At 46.8% G+C, this 20,456-nt stretch overlaps 1 protein-coding gene across 2 annotated transcripts in view; it reads left to right on the top strand.

Moving 5' to 3' along the window:
- The window catches only part of NEMF (nuclear export mediator factor), a 1,733,781-nt gene that overhangs the window by 618,340 nt on the left and 1,094,985 nt on the right, over nt 1-20,456 (top strand). For both annotated transcript variants that reach the window (XM_069637407.1, XM_069637408.1), the window contains one exon: nt 8,561-8,769. In XM_069637407.1, coding sequence (XP_069493508.1) covers nt 8,561-8,769 — 209 coding nt within the window. The remainder of the gene's footprint in view (nt 1-8,560; nt 8,770-20,456) is intronic.

Raw genomic sequence — 20,456 nt, 5'->3', positions numbered from 1 at the left:
TTGTTGCTTGTTTGCTTGGAGGTGAGCAGGGTTGCGCTCGGGTGTGGCCGGCCTGTGGCTGTGGGGTGGCAGCCCAGGACATATGGAGGTGTTCTTTTTGCTGTGTTTTCCTGACAGATTGTGTTGCAGAGGGTATTGTGTCCTTTGTCCATGTCGCTGGGTACTGTAAGAAACCAGAGGGTATCTCACGCTCTAGACCCCGGGGGGGTCTCTCTCTCAGGTGGCCAGGACACAGCCATCACTTTTGGATCCAGTTCCTGGGGGTGGACCAGTGCAGGAGGATCCCCTAGGAGATGGGTTTTCGAGGAGTGGGGGTGAGACAGCCAATGGTGAGACGCGGTATTCCCCTCTGTCGTATATCCAACCCCGCCTACTTTTTAGGATCTGATGTCTGCACTCCCCCCTCCCCCCACCACCCCTCCATCCCCCCAATTTCTGCACAAACACTAGGCCGATCTGATTCCAATTAGCTCTCCTCACACGGATAAAAGGCAGAACCTAGAGTCACACTCTGAGCAAGGTGCAACACGAGTACGAGTAGAACTTCCGGGCCGAAGGCAAACCTACTGGAGCAGAGCGACGGACCAGGGGAGGATAGCAGCGGGTCGAAAACCCCATGAGTTCTCTACAGGAGGTCATTGCCTCCACAAGGTCACAAACGACAAGTGGAAGAGGCCAAATCCCCATATTGTAGACTGCATTGTGTTTCAAGGACACCAGCGACCCTCCCGGGTGAACGGCAGAGTTGTGGAAGCGAAGCCAAGCCTGTGGTACTAACCTTGACTCGTGAATTGAAAATAGGAAAAGCAAGCAAGAACTGTATTTGCAACAATATATCGCAAGTGAAGGCTGCATGCGTGTGGATGAGACGCGAGGAAAGTCAGACCTGTGAATGAACTTTAAGATAGAGACAGCTGTCAAATCAGCGATACTCAGTAATAGAGTGGTCCAGCGAGGAGTAGCTCACTCAAGTGTCTGTGAAAGGTGCATTGTTGAGATGATAATAGTGTATGAACTGTGAAAGTGAACGATGTTAACCCTGAGAGAAGGGAAGAGGGAAAGCTGAAGACTGAATTCTGAGAAGTGGTCCTGCGGCTGTCTGTCAAGTAAGCCCTGTATATTTGAAAGTCTTAGACATCCAAAAAGCGGTCTGAGCCTGCCGGAGGGAGACCCGCAGTGTCAAAAGCTTGGGCAAGGGAGCCCAGGCAAGTGTTGCATTGTGCAAGGTCTGAGCCAGGCAGTGGGGGACCAATGTTGAACATTTCGTTTTTTAAAGAGGTCTGAGCCCAACAGAGGGGGACTTTTTGTTTTATTATTTGGGGAAGACTGGAACAAGAGCCTGTATGTGGAAGCCAGGCGGGCCGCTATCCACGTTCCGAAACTGTTTCAATGTTAAAGCCTGAGCCAGAGTGTCATCCTGCCTACAGAGACTGCCTTATTCCGTGCTGTCTAGATGTGGGGAGGAGAGCGGATTCAGCCACATTTATTCTTTTGTCGAACACTGATTTTCCTTTTATATACATACTTCCTTTACACATTTTGTACAAGAGATGGGGCAGGCATTAGGTTTTGTTCGCATACGCCATTTCGATTTGACAGACATGACTAAGACTGTTTTCTTTATTATTTGATGGTCGAGGCGACTCCCATACTAGTTATAGGGCAAAGTAGGAGTTTTTCCAAACCCCACAAAGTTAATAAAGGTTTTACACATTGTATCTTTTGTGTCAGTGTCATACTTGTGATACCATGCCTCCCCTACACTACCATGCTTTTGTTCTGACTTGTGGTTAAGCCCTAGGAGGGGGAGTGGTGTAGTGGAGTGCATCTTTCGTGATCTGGAATGCTTGGTTTTGCAGCACTTTTTTTCTGTGGTGGGTGCTGTACTTTCCATCTTCTCCAGCATGGGGTCTGGCATGGATTCACATGCTCATGAATATTCCCCGTCGTCAGGCTGGGAATCCTCGGTAAAGAAAAAACCAGTATCAGTTTCGTTTCTGATCTGTCTTTCGTAGTAATAACCAATCACTGGTCTCTGCGTCATACTGACCACAGCCAATGACTGCCCTCTACCTAAGCACCGCCTCTGGCAGCCATCTTCAGATTTTTACCGCACGTTCATGTGTTGGGATCCTCGTGCTATTGCTCTCGAGCGTTAGTGCTATTTTTTTCACGTTTTTTCTCAAAAACTTCGTTTTTTCGGTCAAAAGAGCCTCAAGCTCCACCGACTCTCCATCCGATCAACGGGGACCCGTGTCGGATTCGTCTGCGCCCCTCAAGGGTGAAGATTTCGTCGAGCTACGCTTTTGGAGGACTCCAGAAGTTTCTCAGGCCCGGTCATGGCCCAGGAGAAGGGAAGCTCGACGCCCGGAAAGCTGTTAAGGGTCTGCCCTGGATGCCAGCTGCAGAACGTCTTCAAGGAGGACAAACACTCTTTTTGTCTTTACTGCCTACATGAGGACAAGACGCACGTGGAGAAGGACTGTGCGTTTTGCGGTAGCATGTCGGAGCGGACCATGAAGGACCGCCATCAACGTCTCGCCAACTGGCTGGAAGGGAAGAGCCCGTCCGGCGAGAAGAAGAGGAAGAAATCCGAGCGGTCTTCTAAGACCTTTGAGGACGCCCCGGCGACGGGGGTCCAACATAAGGCCAAGCACCGCGAGTCCGCTGGCACCGGGAGCGCCGAACGGTCAGGCTCTACGGGCGCCAGGCTGGGCGCACCCTCCCCGGCACCATCAACCACGAGCCAACGCTCTGGGTCGGGTAAGAGGAAGGCCGAGCACCCGGCGAGGCTCCTGGAGAGGCCCCGGTCGAGCTCGAAGGCGGAGGGGGAGCGAGGCAGTGTCCCCCCCTCAAGGATAAGGCGGTGAGCGCACCTAAGGTGGTGAAGGCCTTAATCCATCCGGCCAAGCCCTCTATCGAAACTGTTGCGGCGGCCCTGGCTCAGCCTGTGGAGGCTACACCAGTGGTGGCGACCTCGGGGCTCAGAGTCTCCCTGCCACCTCGGAGGGAGTCCTCTCTTGTGCCCATCGATAGGACCCCCGTGAAATCCCCCGTGGGGAAGAAAAAGGGGGGGCAGGGCGTCGTCGTAGATTCGGCCTCAACCTCGGAGGAGGAGCTGGTCGAGGTCTTAAGCCACGGCCTCGGCGTGGAAGAAGACCGGCCCGTCGGGATGGATCCCGACGCAGGTGACGACGACATCGTCGAGGGTACCGACGGGGCCCCTGATCGCCCGTCGGATTCCCCTCTGCCAGCGCCGCGAGACAACTCGGCGGCCATTTTGTTGGCTATACAGTCCTTCTGCTCAGAGATAAGGACGAGACTACCATTGCCGACGGAACCTCTCCCGTCGGGGGACCCAGAACCGGGACCTTCTGGGGTTCCCCCTGCCAAGAAAAGAAGGATCCACCCTCCGCCTCCTTTTCAGCCGTCGCGCCTCTTCTAGCCCTCCTCCCCGCCCACCCGAGGGGATGATACGGGGACTGACACGGCAGCGACGGGTACGGACGACGAGGTATACGACGAGGATGTACCGTCGCCTCCCACCAGGGCTTCTCCGCCCGACGAGATTGGATCGTTCCACTCCATGATCACCAGGGCATCCGAGCTTTTCCAACTCTGCCCTGAGGAGAAGAAGAAGGAAGGTTTCCTTTATCAGCGGCGCGAGGCCAAGAGGAAGACGGTCCTCGCAGTGCCTCTATTGGACGACATTTGGGATGAATGCCTCACCCTCCTCAAGAACCCTTCCACGACGCCAGCTAGAAGAGACTGGTACGAGAAAAAGTACTGGGTCCCGGACACGGCCCCCCTGTGCCTCTGGGCGCAGCCTACCCCGGACTCCGTCGTCTCTGCGGCGGCCAGGAAAAAAGCGGGGGGGGGGTGCGGCCTCCACATAGACTTCCCCACCGGACGGCGAGGGAAAGAAATTGGACGCTATGGGACGCAGAGTCATCTCGTCTGCAGCGACGACGATTAAAGCGGCCAACGCCTTGGCTATCGTGGCCCGCTACGACAGGGAGCTCTGGTACAAACTGGCTCCCCTGCTGGACTTCTTGCCGGACGACAAGAGGGCAGAGGCCCTGGAGATCCTGCAGGAAGGTGAGGTGGCTTCGGACCACGCCATTACCGTTGCGACGGACATCGCCGACACTGGGTTCCGCCAGTTGGGCAACGGCGTTTGCCTTAGGCGGCGTGGATGGCTCAAGGCTACGGACTTCCGTCAAGACGTTCAGACCAGAGTCCTGGACATGCCCTTCGATGGGAACAACCTGTTTGGGAAAACAGTGGACGATTCCCTTCAGGCCATTAAAGCGGACACCGAGACGGCCCGGGCCCTTGGAGTTCTGCAACAACGACGGACGCCCTTTCGGAGCAGCGGAGGCAAGGGCGCCTCCAAAGGTTCCGGCGGCGGTTTCTCCACCTACCGTCAAGCGGCCCGCTCGTCGTCTCAGGAGGCCTACAGAGGACGAGGCAAGTCTGGCGGACCCCGCCGTCGTCGCCAAGGAGGTCAAGGCGGCAAAGCCTCGTCGAAGCAGGATTGAACCGGCCGTGGGGTCGGGCCCCCACCGAAGCACCCCGGTGGGAGGCCGGCTGGCGAGCTTCGTCAGCGTGTGGGAGTCCATCTCCACCGACCGTTGGGTGCTGGACGCCTTGGCCCGGGGCCACGAGCTCGAGTTTCAAAGAAGGTGTCCGCGCGTCCCCCCCGTGGCCAGGAAAGAACTTCACACCCCTCAACTTCTCCTGGAGGTAAAGGCGATGCTCAGGAAGGGCGCCATCAAACTCGTCCCAAAGAGGCTTCGGGGCTCCGGAGTTTACTCGAGATACTTCCTCGTGAAGAAGAAGACGGGGGGATGGCGCCCCATCCTGGACCTGCGACGTCTGAACAAGTTCATCAAGGCGCAAAAGTTCCGGATGGTCACCCTCCAGCACGTCCTGGATCAGCTGGAGGAAGGAGACTTCCTGTCGTTGTTGGATTTGGAGGATGCCTACTTCCATATTCCCATCCTAAAGGGGCACCGGAAATTCCTCAGGTTTGTGGTCCAAGGGCGTCATTACCAGTTCAAAGCCCTCCCCTTTGGACTACGGTCGGCACCCAGGGTGTTCACCAAGTGCCTCGCACCGGTGGCGGCGCAGCTGCGCCGCGAAGGGATCCACGTCTACCCCTACCTGGACGACTGGCTCATCCGAGCCAAGACGAGGGAGCTCGCCGTGGTTCACACGGCAAGGACCGTCCAACTTCTCACGGACTTGGGAACGGCCAAGGTGAGGTCCATCAAGTCCCTCCTCGGAATGATGTCTTCCTGCATCATTCCCATGTGCAGGCTCCGGATGCGCCCGTTGCAGGAGTTCCTGGACGCGCGCTGGATCCAAACGACGGGCAGCTTCGAGGAAAGGATCACACTCGACGAGAGTTTCCGACGAGCGATCCGGTGGTGGGGCACCCGCGCGCATCTGACGGCGGGCATGGACTTCCAGACCCCAGCCCACCAGGAGACAGTGACCACGGATGCCTCCCTGGAAGGGTGGGGAGCGCACACTGAAAATCTGCACGCAAGAGGCCTTTGGCTCCTGACGGAGAAATCCCTACATATCAACGTCCTGGAGCTCCGTGCAGTGTTTTGGGCCCTCAGGTCCTTCCTTCCGTCCCTCAAGGGCAAGGTGGTGAGGATCTTCACCGACAACACCACCACCATGTTTTACATCAGGAAACAGGGCGGAACCAGGTCCCCAGCACTGTCCAAGGAGGCGCAGGACCTGTGGCATTGGGCAGTCGCCCAAGGGATGTTTCTGGTGCCGTTTCATCTGGCAGGGATAAAAAACACCATCGCCGACTCACTCAGCAGGGAGCTGCGCTCGTGCCACGAGTGGGAACTACGGCAGGATCTAGTGGATCGCCTCTTCCGACGATGGGGCACACCCCAGATCGACCTGTTCGCGACGGCGACGAACTCCAAGTGCCGGAGGTTCGCCAGCAGGTTTCCCCAGGCGAGGAGCATGGGCGATGCTTTCTCGTTCCCCTGGGAGGGCCTGTTCCTCTATGCGTTCCCTCCTTTGCCACTGCTAATCCGGCTCGTCAACCAGCTCAAGAGGTCACGGTGAAGGATGATCCTCGTCGCACCTGCGTGGCCGAGGCAGATATGGTTCCCGGACCTTCTGGACTTGTCAGCGTCCCCGCCAATCAAGCTGCCGGTGGACGCGGATCTACTCTCCAGGGAAGGAGGCGCCATCCTCCACCACGACCCGAAATCGCTGAACTTGCAGGCCTGGCTCCTGCAGCGCTAGAGTTTGGAGGATACGACATGCCGGCCGACTGCAGAGAGGTTCTTGCAAAGGCCAGGGCGTCCTCGACTCTTAAATGCTACAGACACAAATGGAAGAGGTTTTCTGTCTGGTGCCACGCACAGAAGATTAACCCTCTACGGATTACGGCTCCCCAGGTACTGCCGTACCTGCTGACGCTGGCCAAAGCTGGACTGGCACACGCGTCCATCAAGATTCATCTTGCTGCGATCTCCCGATACACCAGAACCACGGGCCGGTCGTCCCTTGGTCTCATCGTCTGGTGAAAGAGTTCATGAAGGGACTGTTCAGATCGTTCCCGCCGGTGAAGGCGCCGGTCCCGGCGTGGGAGCTCAACGTGGTGCTGACCAAGCTCATGGGACCTCCGTTCGAGCCTCTGCACTCGGCCCTGTTGAAGTTTCTGTCGTGGAAAACAGCGTTTCTTGTGGCCATCACCTCCGCACGACGGGTGGGAGAGATCCAGGCCCTTTCCTGCAAGGCCCCATACTTGACTTTTCACGACACGAGGGTAGTGCTCAGGACGCACCCCTCCTTCATGCCCAAGGTACCGTCGGACTTCCATCTCAACGAACCCTTGGTGTTGCCTGTGTTCTTCCCGTCGCCTTCGTCGCCGGCTGAGAGGACTTTGCACTCGCTGGATGTGGCTAGAGCGCTGAAGTTCTACGTGGACCGCATGAAGTGTTTTCGAAAGACGTCACAACTCTTTGTGAACTTTGGACCTGTCAATCAGGGGAAGGCTCTCTCGAAGGCTTCCATTTCCAGATGGCTCTCCGGCTGTATCATGTACTGTCATCGGTTGGCAAACCGACCGCTGCCTGGCCGTCCGAGAGCTCATTCCACTAGAGCGATCGCAGCTACCACGACGTTCCTTTCTGGTGTGCCCCTGCTGGACATATGCAGGGCTGCTACGTGGAGGTCGACGCACACCTTCACGAAATTCTACTGCGTCGATCGGGATTCCAGGGAGGAGTCCAGGGTCGGCCAAGCAGTGCTGCGCAACCTGTTCGCCTGAGGTGAGCCTGGTGAGGAGGTAAGATGCTTAATGTTGAGTTTGATGTAATGCTTAATGTTGAGCCTTTGCCACCTCCCGTGGTTGTGCATGTGTGTACTGCTATGTATTCTTTATTCATGAGCATGTGAATCCATGCCAGACCCCATGCTGGAGAAGGAACAAGTTACTTACCTGTAACTGTTGTTCTCCAGCATGGGTCTGGCATGGATTCACATGCGAACCCTCCCGCCTACCCCTCTGCGGCTCTTCACTTGGTCATACTGCCACTTCACGTGCTTCCAAATCTGAAGATGGCCGCCAGAGGCGGTGCTTAGGTAGAGGGCAGTCATTGGCTGTGGTCAGTATGACGCAGAGACCAGTGATTGGTTATTACTACGAAAGACAGATCAGAAACGAAACTGATACTGGTTTTTTCTTTACCGAGGATTCCCAGCCTGACGACGGGGAATATTCATGAGCATGTGAATCCATGCCAGACCCATGCTGGAGAACAACAGTTACAGGTAAGTAACTTGTTCCTTTTTCTCCACTCACTACTATGTTTGTATTCTGGCCTCTTTACTTGTCCGGGTTTTGGTCTGAGGTTGGTTTACCTTTTTGTTTAATCCTTTGGCCCTGCAATTTCCTACTCTGTTGGCCGCCTGGTGGAAGTGTGTTGGGTGTGTGGTGTACAGAGGATGTCATGGTTAGCTGTGTGGGTCACTGCTGTCTTGTCACTGCTGTATTTTCACTGTGTGTGTCTGCTAATGGAGGTAGGTGTGTTGTAGCTGGGTGTTGTGCTGTCAGGGGTTACATGCATGTCTCATGGAATGTAGGTTCCTGGAGGGTGTGGGGGAACCAGGTCTGTCATGGTCGTCTTATCAGCCTATCTTTCCTACCTGCGTGAATCCTGAATGCGCAACGGACCAAAGGACAGTAAAGCATCACTTTACTACCTTGCCTGCATTGGTGTCTGCCATACATCATTACACAAACCCTGGAACCATTTCTGCGTGTTGTCGTGTTCTTTAGTTATCTGTGACAATATTATTTTTTATTGAACTTGGGGCAGCTACATGTCCTCTGAAATTATTTCAATTCTGATCTTTGTGCATTTGGGGGGGAATATGTTTGTCAGACTTTCATTGTTTATGGACTTTGCTTCTAAAGAAAAAGCAGTGCAACAACACTTTTGTTTAATAAGTGCATCAGGAATTGTATTGTAATCTCAGTGCTAGATTTTAGTTTGTTTTTGTTTTTCTCTTCAAGGAAATTGATAAAGTAAAAGGAGAACTCATTGAGATGAACCTCGATATTGTTGACAGAGCTATCCAGGTGGTACGCAGTGCTTTAGCCAACCAGATCGACTGGAATGAAATTGGAATAATTGTGAAAGAGGCACAGGTGCAGGGGGACCCAGTTGCTGTGGCCATCAAAGAGTTAAAGCTACAGACCAATCACATCACAATGCTCCTGAAGTAAGTATACATGTGCAGGTTTCGTCTTGGTTGGATTATATTCCAAGCAGTTTTCCATACTGTATTGTCTTTTTGTTAGACTTTTCATAGATGTGATTAGTTAGGTGTTACTTTTTGGCTACCTCTTACATTTCCTGCTAATGAGTTCAATGAACTTTAGCATGGTTTTGGCTGCATCAGTGACATTTTTACAATTGATGAACATATCTATACTTTGAAAGATTTGACATAGGAGTATTGGCACTTATCGCTTCTTTGTAAAGCAAGAGTTTTCACGTAGGTGAAGGGATTCCGAGGGATTATGTGAATACAATTAGTTATCTATTCATAAACTTAATGGGACCATCAGTATCTGCACTGCTCTATTGTTACTCATTAAAAGGGAATGGTCACAAAATAATGTATGTATACATTGAAGTAAATACCAGTATCCCCTTACAGACTTGATAAAAAATTGAATGACACCAACAACTATCCCTCTTCCTCTCTTGGGGGCTGCAACTGTTTCTGCTGCCTAGCATAGTGCCATGGCTTTTGTTACCGTTGCTAAAATGTATCAATAATGGACTTGACTATGGGAAACATTTTTCAGCTCTGTAGCGTTATGTTGCAATTATTAAATTTACTAATTCATGTATATTGTTGTTTTTCAATGGTATCAACCTCAACCCTTTATTGGATATAAAGTCATTAGGCAGTATACAAGCCAATAAATGGACCTATACAATAGATTATAATCACAATAAGAAACATAGGTAAAAGTAACTGTAAAATAAAAAGAAAATCATCACAGTAGTAACATCCGAATTAAAAAAAAGTCAGTGGAACAGCCGCAAAACAGCCCTTCCACACAGGGCTTCACAACTTTTAATGTAACATTAAAAGTTGTGAAGCCCTGTGTGGAAGGGCTGTTTTGCGGCTGTTCCACTGACTTTTTTTTCATTGCCGTATTTGGTCTATATATAATTGAGCGCCTATGACATCTTGTTTTTTGCACTGACTGAACTACAGTGACCAGAATCCCCCTTGTCTGCATTCAGCATTCGGCTTTGCCGACTCCTCCTAGCTAGGACCTTTCTATCAGGGAATCGCCTGTTTTGTGCAAACGGCGATGCTAACTCAAAATTCCAGCATTCTTTGCAAGCCCCACCCTCGCACACCTGACCCGGATTTCATCAAAAAGGCCAGAGCTCGCGCCATTGTGCATGCGCTGTTGTGAAGCCCTGTGTGGAAGGGCAGTTTTGCGGCTGTTGTGTGGCTGAAATTCCCCATACTTCAAACAGGGATTTTCGGACAGAAAGGCGCGCAAATCTGCATTTTTCACGCAAATAATTCCATGAATCAGGCTGTTAGTCACTTACCCAACTCACTTTATAGTCATTTAGTGCAGGAAGTGAGCAGAAGCTAGAGCTGCTGCTGGGTTGCTCAGTGTGGCAGCATTAGGCGCAGTGAATTCTAATCACTGAATCTATGCTTTAAATGGTAAATATGGCACAGATTATTGCTCTTATTTGAGTGAAATGAAATTGGTAAATCTTGGTGTGTGGTAATAGCTTGAAAATTGTCAAAGCATTTGTTACACAGAAAGGTGTGCTGTGTTTAGATTTTTTCCATCGCCATCCACAAGTATATTGGAATTATGGTCGGGAGCCTGCGAAGCGGTAAATGCTTGAATAGCAAACAGGTCAATTCCAGTTTAAACCTTACTGCCCCAATCCAATTCCATGCCTCAGATGAGAGCGCTTCGAACGATGTTAGTTACTTGCCAATTCCTGAATCTGTATGTAATATGGGGCGTTCCATGGATTCAGAGACAGTTCCCTATGCCCAACAATCTTTGGCGGTTGCACTCAATAGCAATCTGGATTTTGTACAATCTGATCTTTCTCCTGTTAGTTATCATCAATTGGAGCAGCCAGTTGACTCTTTGGGGTACAAAACTAATTTTGCAAGTGATGTATCATGTAAGTCTGTGGCTCAAGGAAGCCAGATTGTTCAGGACTATATTCGGCTAAAAGTGCCGGATGTTTGCAATTCCGATGTCTCCATTCTTTCACCTGTTGTTGAGGCTGAATGGAGCAAGCGCTGTCGTGGTCCCTTGACTCGGCCATCGCCCATGTCGGCGATACTCTTAGAAGGGAAAGCATTGTGTGGGTGTACGCTGCAGGTGCGGGTTCTGGATCTCCCTTCTGTGGCATATGACCATGACTCAATACAGCCCCGCTATATTTCAACGAGTTCCCCAAATGGTCCGCTGGTCTTACTTCGAGCGAGTACGGCTAATCATAATGAGGGGTTGCCCCTTATCAGCCTTACGGTTGGTTCCCATCTATCTCATTGGCGGCGATGAAGATGAAAGCAAATCATTAGGACCTCAAAAGGTAATGGTGACTTCACTGAGTTTCCGGTAATGTCAAGGGTGTTACATTTTCTTGACAAAAGGCATGAGAGGACGCATGGCTCTATCGACAATATGATGCATCTCATTGTGGAACAAAATGTGAAGATGAGCAAAATCGAGGGCTACATGTTAGCGCAGATGAGCTCTGAGATTAACAAGCCCATCCAGGCTAATGTTCTTATTCCAACTGAGCTTGCTGGGAAAAATGAAGCTACTCAAACCTTGGAGATGGGATTCATATTGAATACTGCATTGGGAACATATGCAGAAGCGGTTGCCGCAGGCCCTATAGAGATTGATGGGTATAAAGAGAGTGATATGCACCTGTTAAATGAAGTTGTAAACTTAAATGCTTTGAAGTTGGACTCCCATTCATTGAAATTAGATGATATCTTTAGGTTTCTTATGACAGTTACGAGCTGCTATAAAACACTTGGAACAAGTCCACCTCAAGCTTGTTTTCCTCCTCCTGATAATGCCCAATCTTGCGACAATCCTAGTAGCCCCTCCTGTCTCCTTGAAGTTTTGGAAGAAATCAATAAAGCCGAAGGGTCCCCCATAGCTTGTAAGACTTCAGGTGATCTAACTTTAAAGAAAGAGCCCGTTCTTAGATTATATTCACGCAAACTTCAACTCTAACATGCCAGAGCAATGAAAAGAGCCAATTTAGCACCTTCCCAAAAAAAGAACATTTTAGATACGAATGCTCTACAAAAAAAAAAAAATCATCAAAAGATCTAATGATATCAAGACAAACAGTTCTGATGGTCCGCAATTTACGAGTGACCGACATATAGATCTAGAACAAATGAACGATGAGTCAAAAAAAATGCTAAATATAGCCAACCAAGATGGGCTTGGGCAATGAGAAATCATTCCAAAAAACATAAGTCCCAAAAAAGTTCGCAGATTTTATCATCACAGAACGCTGAAATTCAAAAAAATTCGCAAAAAAAAGTCAATGAACAAGTTTTAGGTTGGTCGCCCCTCGAGGTGCAGACAGCGCTAGAAAAAAACACACAACGCATACCAGCCAGTTTTTTCCAATTACTGTATGGAAGAAAACTTGTAATTGTGCTATACCGCATTCCTCGACGGAGAGTTCTGTAAAGTGGGTTTCTCAATTCCAAATGGTTGCAAAGTAGGATTGCCTGTTGACAGAAATGTTAGTTCACCTGCAGCGATAGGCACTTTGTCAACTCAAGGTGAGAAATGACCCCCAAGCCATAGGTATAGGTATGGTTAATGAGGTACCCTCACATCCAGTTAATAGTAGTGCGGATAATATGTTAAACGGCGTAGTTCCAACCGGGACGTTAAATATCTTAGGGTGGATAAGAGACCCTGTAAAAAAGGGCCAAAAAAGAATAAACCGCTCCTTTTTGTTTAGCTCCTTTAAGAATTGTCCCCAATTAAGGACTCTTATCTCTGATGATATTGAGTGGATAAGACTCTCTAACCAGAACAACCACTGTATGATCTGTGGAACACATTATTTGAACATCTTAAACCTAATTTGGTCGACGAGAGTAACCTTGCAGGAGTACGGTCTCTCTATTCGGTTATTTGATTCAATGATGGAGGCAGAAGCATACGTAGATACCCCCCTGATTCCTCCTGGGCAAGTCCAGCCTTTACCTGCTGAAATGGCAGCATTAGGGCCACTAACTTCTGTTATTATGCCGCAGTTAGCTGCTTTAGCCCGTAACTCTGCTAATAATGGCTTGGTTAGCTCCTCTGTTAACTACAATTGCAGAGATAGCCAAATCTACAAAACCGACGTAGCAAGATTCATTCAGATTTACCTCAGGTAACTGCTGCAAATATGAAAATCTAAAGGCGTGGTTAAACCTTTGTAAAAAGGCAGATATTCCTGACGTATTGCTCATTCAGGAAACAATGTAAAAACAACCCTATTTATGTGGATAGTTTTGAAACATATTCACAAGTTGCTGCCATGGGGGAGAGTGGGAGACCTTCAGGAGGATTGGCTATTTTATTGAACATTTCTGGAGAAGAATATTCTGGCAGTCGAGTATCAACTTTTGAAAGTATCTCAAATGGTGTTCTTGGGTGGTATGCATTTACTTCAATCCTCTAAAATTCACACTCAATGAATATTTTGATTTGCTTGATTTGGTTTTCGAAGCTGCTGCAATTGTCAACCCAGACTATTTCATCATATTTGGTGGTGATTTTAATACTTTGTCTTGCTAGAGCTGACGCAAATACTTTACCTTTTTTGAAGAATTGCATCTCCGCCGCCCTATTCAGAGGAAGGTCATGGACTCAATATCTTGAAAATTGATGTTATTTGGTCAATTTCTGCTCTGTCGTGGCGCCAATAATGTGTACACGGGGGAATGCCTCTTCCTGTATTGACTACTTTTTCATCTCAAGTAATGTGTTACCAATGGTTAAACTTGTCTTGGTAGCTCCTGTGACATATAGTGATCACTTGCCTATTAGTTTAGTAGTGTCTGTTTGTAATGCATTAATTGAAGTTAAATCAGAATCTGCCTTGATGCAGATGCTCAGGTCATCTGTTTCGGTCCATTGGTCCCCTAAATTATGTAGAAGCCTGTGTTATTTAGTCAACAGAGACTTGAAGCGTAGTGATGACATCGACTGCTCTTTTTATGAGCGTGAATATTGGAATGTGAACATAATTAGGGCACATGTGAAAGATCTGACAATGGCTGCACAGAAAAAGGTAATCGAGCATAACAAACCGTTCAATTCTGAGATTGCAAGATACAAAACCATTAAGAACAAGTTGTTAAGATCGTTAAAAAAAAAGCCTGCCATAACCTGAAGATTGTGCCAAAAACCAGAAAACGTTTGCTCTAATTTGCAAACGTGATGTTTGCAATATTTGGGATATGTTAAAAGATTTAAATAAATGTAGTGATGTGTATGACATCTGTAATCACTGCGGAACCTTCATATACAATACATTTAGGCTACCAACGTCTTTTTTTGTTGTCCAGTCATATGCTGTTAAATTCCATACATTGTAATGATATAACCTTTTCTATAGAGGACATCGAATGGGCAATTGGTCAATCTAAAAATTCAAAGGCAGCGGGTCCTGATGGGATGCCATTGTGTATTTTTAAATCAGACCTGAAATTTTGGCGGTAGTTTTGCATGCGGAATTTGAATATATTCTAAGTACTGCAGATATACCCCATTCTTGGTGTAATGTGTTGATCATTCCTTTATACAAAAAAGGGGAACCTGGTGATCCAAAGAATTATCGGCCCATTGCGCTGATGGACTCAACAGCTAAAATCTTTACCATTCTGCTATTAAAACAACTAGAGAGTCGTATTGAAATTAACAATATTTTTGCGAAAGCGCAGTAGGGTTCCGAAAAAACATGAGCACTTCGCTGAATGTAGTGGTACTTGCCCATTTGGTGTCCCCTTCTAATATCACTGTTACTGGCCCCATATATATGGCTGCTTTGGATCTTTCATGTGCCTTTGATGCTGTAATAAGAAATCTACTATGAGCCAAACTGTTGAAAATGGGATTTCCAAGACGTTTGGTACGCCTAATTGCTCTTCTCCACACAAACACCTCTTTTCAAGTCTGAGTTAATCGTGAGGGTGCAGTGACGGGGCTATTTCTACCTCGATGGGAGTGAAGCAGGGGTGTAATCTGGCAGCAACGCTTTTTAATCTCTATATAGTGGATATAGATGAGCTCTGGGTAGAGATAAGAATGTTTGCTGCACGTTTGGTTCTATCCATTTGGATTGGCTTTGCTTCTTAGATGATATCATTTTAATTGACGGAACTCTGTCAGGTCTGCAATTGAAATTGAATGCCTTCCAAAGATTTGCCATAGATCATAATCTACAAGCCAATTCCAATAAATCCAATGCTGTGGTTTTTGCCAACTCGAAGCGAATCAAGACTTGTAAATGGAACTTAGTTGGATCTATTATCCCTAATGCAAAAACTATGCGTTATTTAGGGTATCAGCTGACTGTATCTAATACATTAAAAAAGTGGCTGAAGGAGCTGAAAGATAAATCTCGCCCATTACTCTCTCAAATGAGAATTGTCCATGGCAAATACTGTACATTTTCTCTCAAACTGTTGATAGACTTTTACTTGCTTAAAGTTGAACCAATCCTACTGTATGGCTTGGATTTATGTTTAATGAACTTGGATGATGCTTTGGATAGGCTGCAGGGCCTGTTATGGAAAATAAACTTTGGGTCTAGCGATGGCCTTTCCCAATTCAATTCTGCGGCATGAACTTAGTTTAACTTCTTTATCAACAAGAGCAACATGGCGTAAACTATCAACATATTCTAGAATGGTAGCACCAGTTAAGAACTCACTATATCAAGATCTGAATGTTCTTCTATATAATGGTAATGTAAAATCAATTATGACATTCTCTGATCAAATGAAACAAGTGGTTGTGGGTATCAATGCATCCTCTGAGGATCTGATGCTGGGCCTTCCAAATGTTAAGAGAAAGCTATTTGATTTGGATTGGATCCAGACCTTTGACACCAACAGCGTGTATAAAACCTACAGTGGTCATGCATTCTTTCAGATAGAAAGACAATTTCTGCCAGGATATATTGTGAAATGTCCTTGTCTGAAAATTAGAAATATGTATATGCGATTCAAATGAAATCCATTGCCTACGCTGGAACGTGTACATTATAAGCTACGTGATGTAGAATCTAGCTTTCCTTACTGTCGTTTTTGTCACTTACAAGAGCAAAAATAATCCTTAAAACATCTGGTTGTGTATTGTTCGAAGCTTGACCCTCTAAGACAACGCAGTTTGGGCGAATTCTGTCTTGTGGCTTTGGAAATAGCATGCAAATCTTTTTGGTTTAGAGCAATGAGAGGTGATAGCACTAAACTCACTATAGCACTGGCAAACATTTTATTTCAACTAGAAAATGTATTGGTCCAGCGTAATGCAGTGACTGATGCTGATTGACTGAAATGTTTTATGAAAAACACTCATATATGTTACAACTTTTGAGTAATTACAACTATTTTGATTGTTTTTAATGTTTGTAAAGGTTCGTTGTTGAACCATATATAGCAATTTTTTCATAAATAAAAAAAAGCATTAAAACTTTAACCATCGGGATGCAATGCAAAAGGGGAGTTTGTGGTCATTAAAATGAAAACAATTGGATATCCTTTAAACGCAGAATAATATTTTGGAACTAACCTCACAAGCAAGTATCCAGGTCAATTTTCCTCTTCAGCCACGATCTGTAAATATACTTGGTGACCAAATTAACTTGCGCTAGATCATCCTTTTTTTTACATTGAAGAAGAGCATCAGTCGTGCTACAGCTGTTCCTCCTGACAAACATTGGTCTTAAGTATAATCACTTGAGTTTTATGTAAAAAGGGCACATTAATAACAAAATAGTTACTTTTTCCCTAACAGATGCACAAAAGGGCACTTATCAGATAAGGAAGAATCCCAGGTATTAAGTAGGCTAAATGGAGGGAGAATATAAAACCTGAATTTATTATACAATGAGCGTACTAAGGGTGGTGTTGAATTGTCTAAATAACGTTTGAAGCACCAGCTATTGTTAGAATCCCAATAAAATGGATGCGAATGGGAATTGGCAATATTAGAAAGTATTCAGTCTTCTTCCTTTGCCCTGAACACAGACTTTATCAGGCTTTTCTTTATGTATGCAATCGTATAGTGGATGATGTACTAGAAGATCTTACAAATCAAACAAATATTTGTCAATATTCTTTCAATAAAAAAAGACCAACTTCACTTCCTGTCAGTAGATATCAAAGTCAGAGCAATAACCTGTGAGTGGCAGCACATTCTTTGCACTTCTCCAACATAAATTAACATATTTCTTTTTTTTTTAAATATATTTTTGGAATGTTTACCACTGAACTGAATTAGTTGCATAGAACCATGCACACTGTAACACAATCAACAAACAGTTACCTTTTAGATATTTGTTTCATAAGTTACCACAGGGGCTTTTCCAAACTTAATTCATGTAGACAGTACATAGTCCTATATGCTGGTTTGGAGAACATATGCTTGTCCATTGATGCTGAAAGAAAAGAGGCACAACAACTAGTAGGAACAGGGAAAATATTTTGTTACGCTGTGTACCATTGCCATATATGTTAGACTTCCTTCAGACCCAAGACTTCCTGTCTTCAGCGTATTCCAGGTTGGGAGACTATGAATACTTTGCTACGAACAGTACGAAGGGCTGCCTTGTGATTTCACTAGTAACACTGTTTATGGAGAGAAAGCACGGTTCATATTAATTTTAAGAAACAATACTGTCAATGGTTTTAGTGCTATTTATCAGACGTTCTAGTTCAGCATCCACTAGATATGTGAACTGATAGCAAGTGACGAAAGTCGGAAGAAGAAAAGAAAGCGGGTAAGTGAAAAGGACAAAGAGGAGGAAATGGAGAATAATATTTAAAGAAAGGTTGGGAAGAAATGAGAAAGTAAGAGAAAAAATAAATAAATGGATGGAATTAAATAAAGGTAGTGGAAAAAGAAAGAAAGATATGAATACTGTGATGAATGTAAGTGATAAATAAAAATACTTGGGAGAGAGAATGAAACACTGAAAGAGGATGAAAGACAAAGAGAGAAAATAGAAAGGAAGACAAAGGGAGGAATCATGAAGGTGAACAGGAAACCTAGAATAATAGACTAAACTAAAAGAGAATTATAGATGAATCCAATGAGCGGCTAAGACCCATCTGCTCGAGAAAGCCTTTCCAGATAACCTCAAAGTCCACATGCTCCTAACCAGTTACTACACAGCCCCCTTCTTCCAGCCGCCTGCAGCCTTTCTCATTCCTCGCCTGCGACCATCCCCTTTACCCATTTCCTCCCATTTTAGTCTGCACCCACTTTCTACCTCCTAACTTGCAGCTGGTGTGGGTTGCGAGGGGCACACTGAAACCACTGGGACACTGCCCCTCCTAGCGAACCGAGCACTTGGCTTGATCTTTCTTGGTCTGCTGTCAGGTCCTGTGAAGTTACATCATCACTACCTTGGTAACAGTGGACCCTTTTTCATTCCGCCTTCGTATACAATATTATTGCTGATCTGTTTACTAGGAAGTTGTGGCTATGCATAGTCAACTAGTACTGGTCCACTGCACTCCCTTCTAGCCTTTCTCTCCCTGATTGTTTTTTAGCATCCCACTCCTACCCTTTTCCTTCTTTGCTACATGTGTGTGAAACTACTTGTTAGTATGTGTGAGATTTAGTAGATACTGTAGTTTACCAAACAAAAGACTTGGACCAGAAGACATAAAAAATGGCCTTACTGACCCTATTGCTGATGGGGAAGCTCCTTACCTAACAAACTAAACTGCTGATCAAAATCAGTGAAAATAATAAACCTTGTCCTCTGTTTAAATCCTAACTTCTAAACTCACCCTACTACTTATAAAAACAATTTATAAGGGAAAGCGGGTAATATAAGCTACCCTCTGTGTTCTTTACTCTGCCATCTCTCAGTATTTCCAGGAGTTTCAATTCCAACAATTATATAATAAGAGACGGGGCCCTGGACTTCAGTTTGTGTCCATCTTTATCAGAGTTCCAAACAATGAAAAGGTTTTCATCATGTATATAGCATAAACTCTCAAGTTCCAAAAAAGTCTGTGATTGTAAATGCAGGGATATTTCCTTAACCCTCCTCGACAAACTATGTGGATCTCTCCCCACGAGACTCAAGCCTTGCTGGGTTCTGGTTTCCCTTTGGGATGATTCCTTACTTGCTTTACAGGACCCTTTTAGCTCCCTTGGTTGGCATGTTACCAGTTTCTGGCTTGATTCCTAGGAGTATGTGTATCCCCTCGTAGTATATCTTACTCTTGGTTTTTTGGTGTGGCTTTGAGCGGTTTGACTGATTCCGAGGTTCAGGTTTTTAGGGCTCCTGTTACCACTCTTATTTTTGTGCTTCTCCCTTTCTGGACCTGGTAGCTCCTCATAGGGATCTAAACTTTGTTCCTTCTCCTGTTCACAGGGTCTGTTCTCTGTGCCCCCCTCTACTGTGAGCAACCCACGTAACTTCACCATAGCAGGTCCTGCTCCAGCGAGGAGGCTTCAACCCGGTGACACTGGCATCCTCGCCAGCGTCCTCTCCTGAACGCAAGCGGCAGTGTTTCTTTGCTCGCCGCTATGTTTTCTCTCTCCCTGGTTTCGCATAGTGCAATGGGGGACTCGTTCCTCTCTCACTCGCCAGGTTCTGCATTGTTTTCTGGGCTCCGGGCCCACCACGTCCTCCGTGTAGTTACACCTTCCTTCTCTGCCGGCTCAGCCTTGTCGACTGCGCACAGCCTTGTGCCTCTTCGGCCATGTTTCCCGTTCTCTCTGGCTTTTTTCTTGGTTTCTCTCTGGGTATCCCTCTGGGCCTCCTTTTGGATCTTATTCCATGCCACTGCTAGCTCCTCTTGGTATGTCGGATGCTCGCCTCTGCATATCGCTTCTCCTCCTCTATTCAAGAGGGGAAAAGTCTTTTTATTCTTGCTACCAGATACTAAAGGTGTGTTTTTAACTTTAAAGCCCATTGAGAGGCCAGAGTTCCACAGCTAACCGCCAGATCCACTTCTAGTATTCCCATATATGCAGACAATGTCTCAGTTGTAGGGAGTTCCTTACCGGAATGGGAGTCCCTGTCCCCTGTTGGGGAGTCACTCCCAGAGATCCTGCTTTCCGAAACCCCTAGGGATGGTTTTGCTTAGCGGGCTAACCTCCCTGGTCTCAAAGGAGGTGGCTCCCCCCAAGGAAGAAGGGACAAAACCTCCAGATTCATCACACCACCAATAAAATGGAAAATGTTAACACTAAACTCCACTTGTAATTTCTTTTAGGTAATTTAAACAACCTATTGCCTGCAGTAAAGTCTCCTGCCTGGCTCTCGGGACTATAGTGGGGTGACCAAAAATGTTGGTGTCTCTCCACTCTACCTGGAAATGGGCTTGGAGGAAGTATATGGGGTGTCCTCTTGTCACACTCACTTAGTCCCAACAGTCTGTGGGTTATGAGTACCGTAATGAATCATATGGATCCCTCACTGAACACCTGCCTAAAGTCTCCTCCCATGTGGCCAGGTAAAGGCAGACTCTTCCTGATCCTGACCTTGGTGTTGGTGTACTGCGGGAGGATCAACTGGGAGGAGACAGGGAACAGGGCGGCGAGGAGATCCCTTGGGATGTGACACAGTATTTGTCATTTATAAGGGACAACCTTTTTGAGTTGCCAAAGCAGGTAA

The sequence above is a fragment of the Ambystoma mexicanum genome, chromosome 14, assembly GCF_040938575.1.
Source record: "Ambystoma mexicanum isolate Mex_15411 chromosome 14, UKY_AmexF1_1, whole genome shotgun sequence".
In the NCBI taxonomy this organism is placed as follows: Eukaryota; Metazoa; Chordata; class Amphibia; order Caudata; family Ambystomatidae; genus Ambystoma; species Ambystoma mexicanum.
The sequence above is the reverse complement of the archived record's forward strand: the minus strand, read 5'-3'. Positions and strand labels throughout refer to the sequence as shown.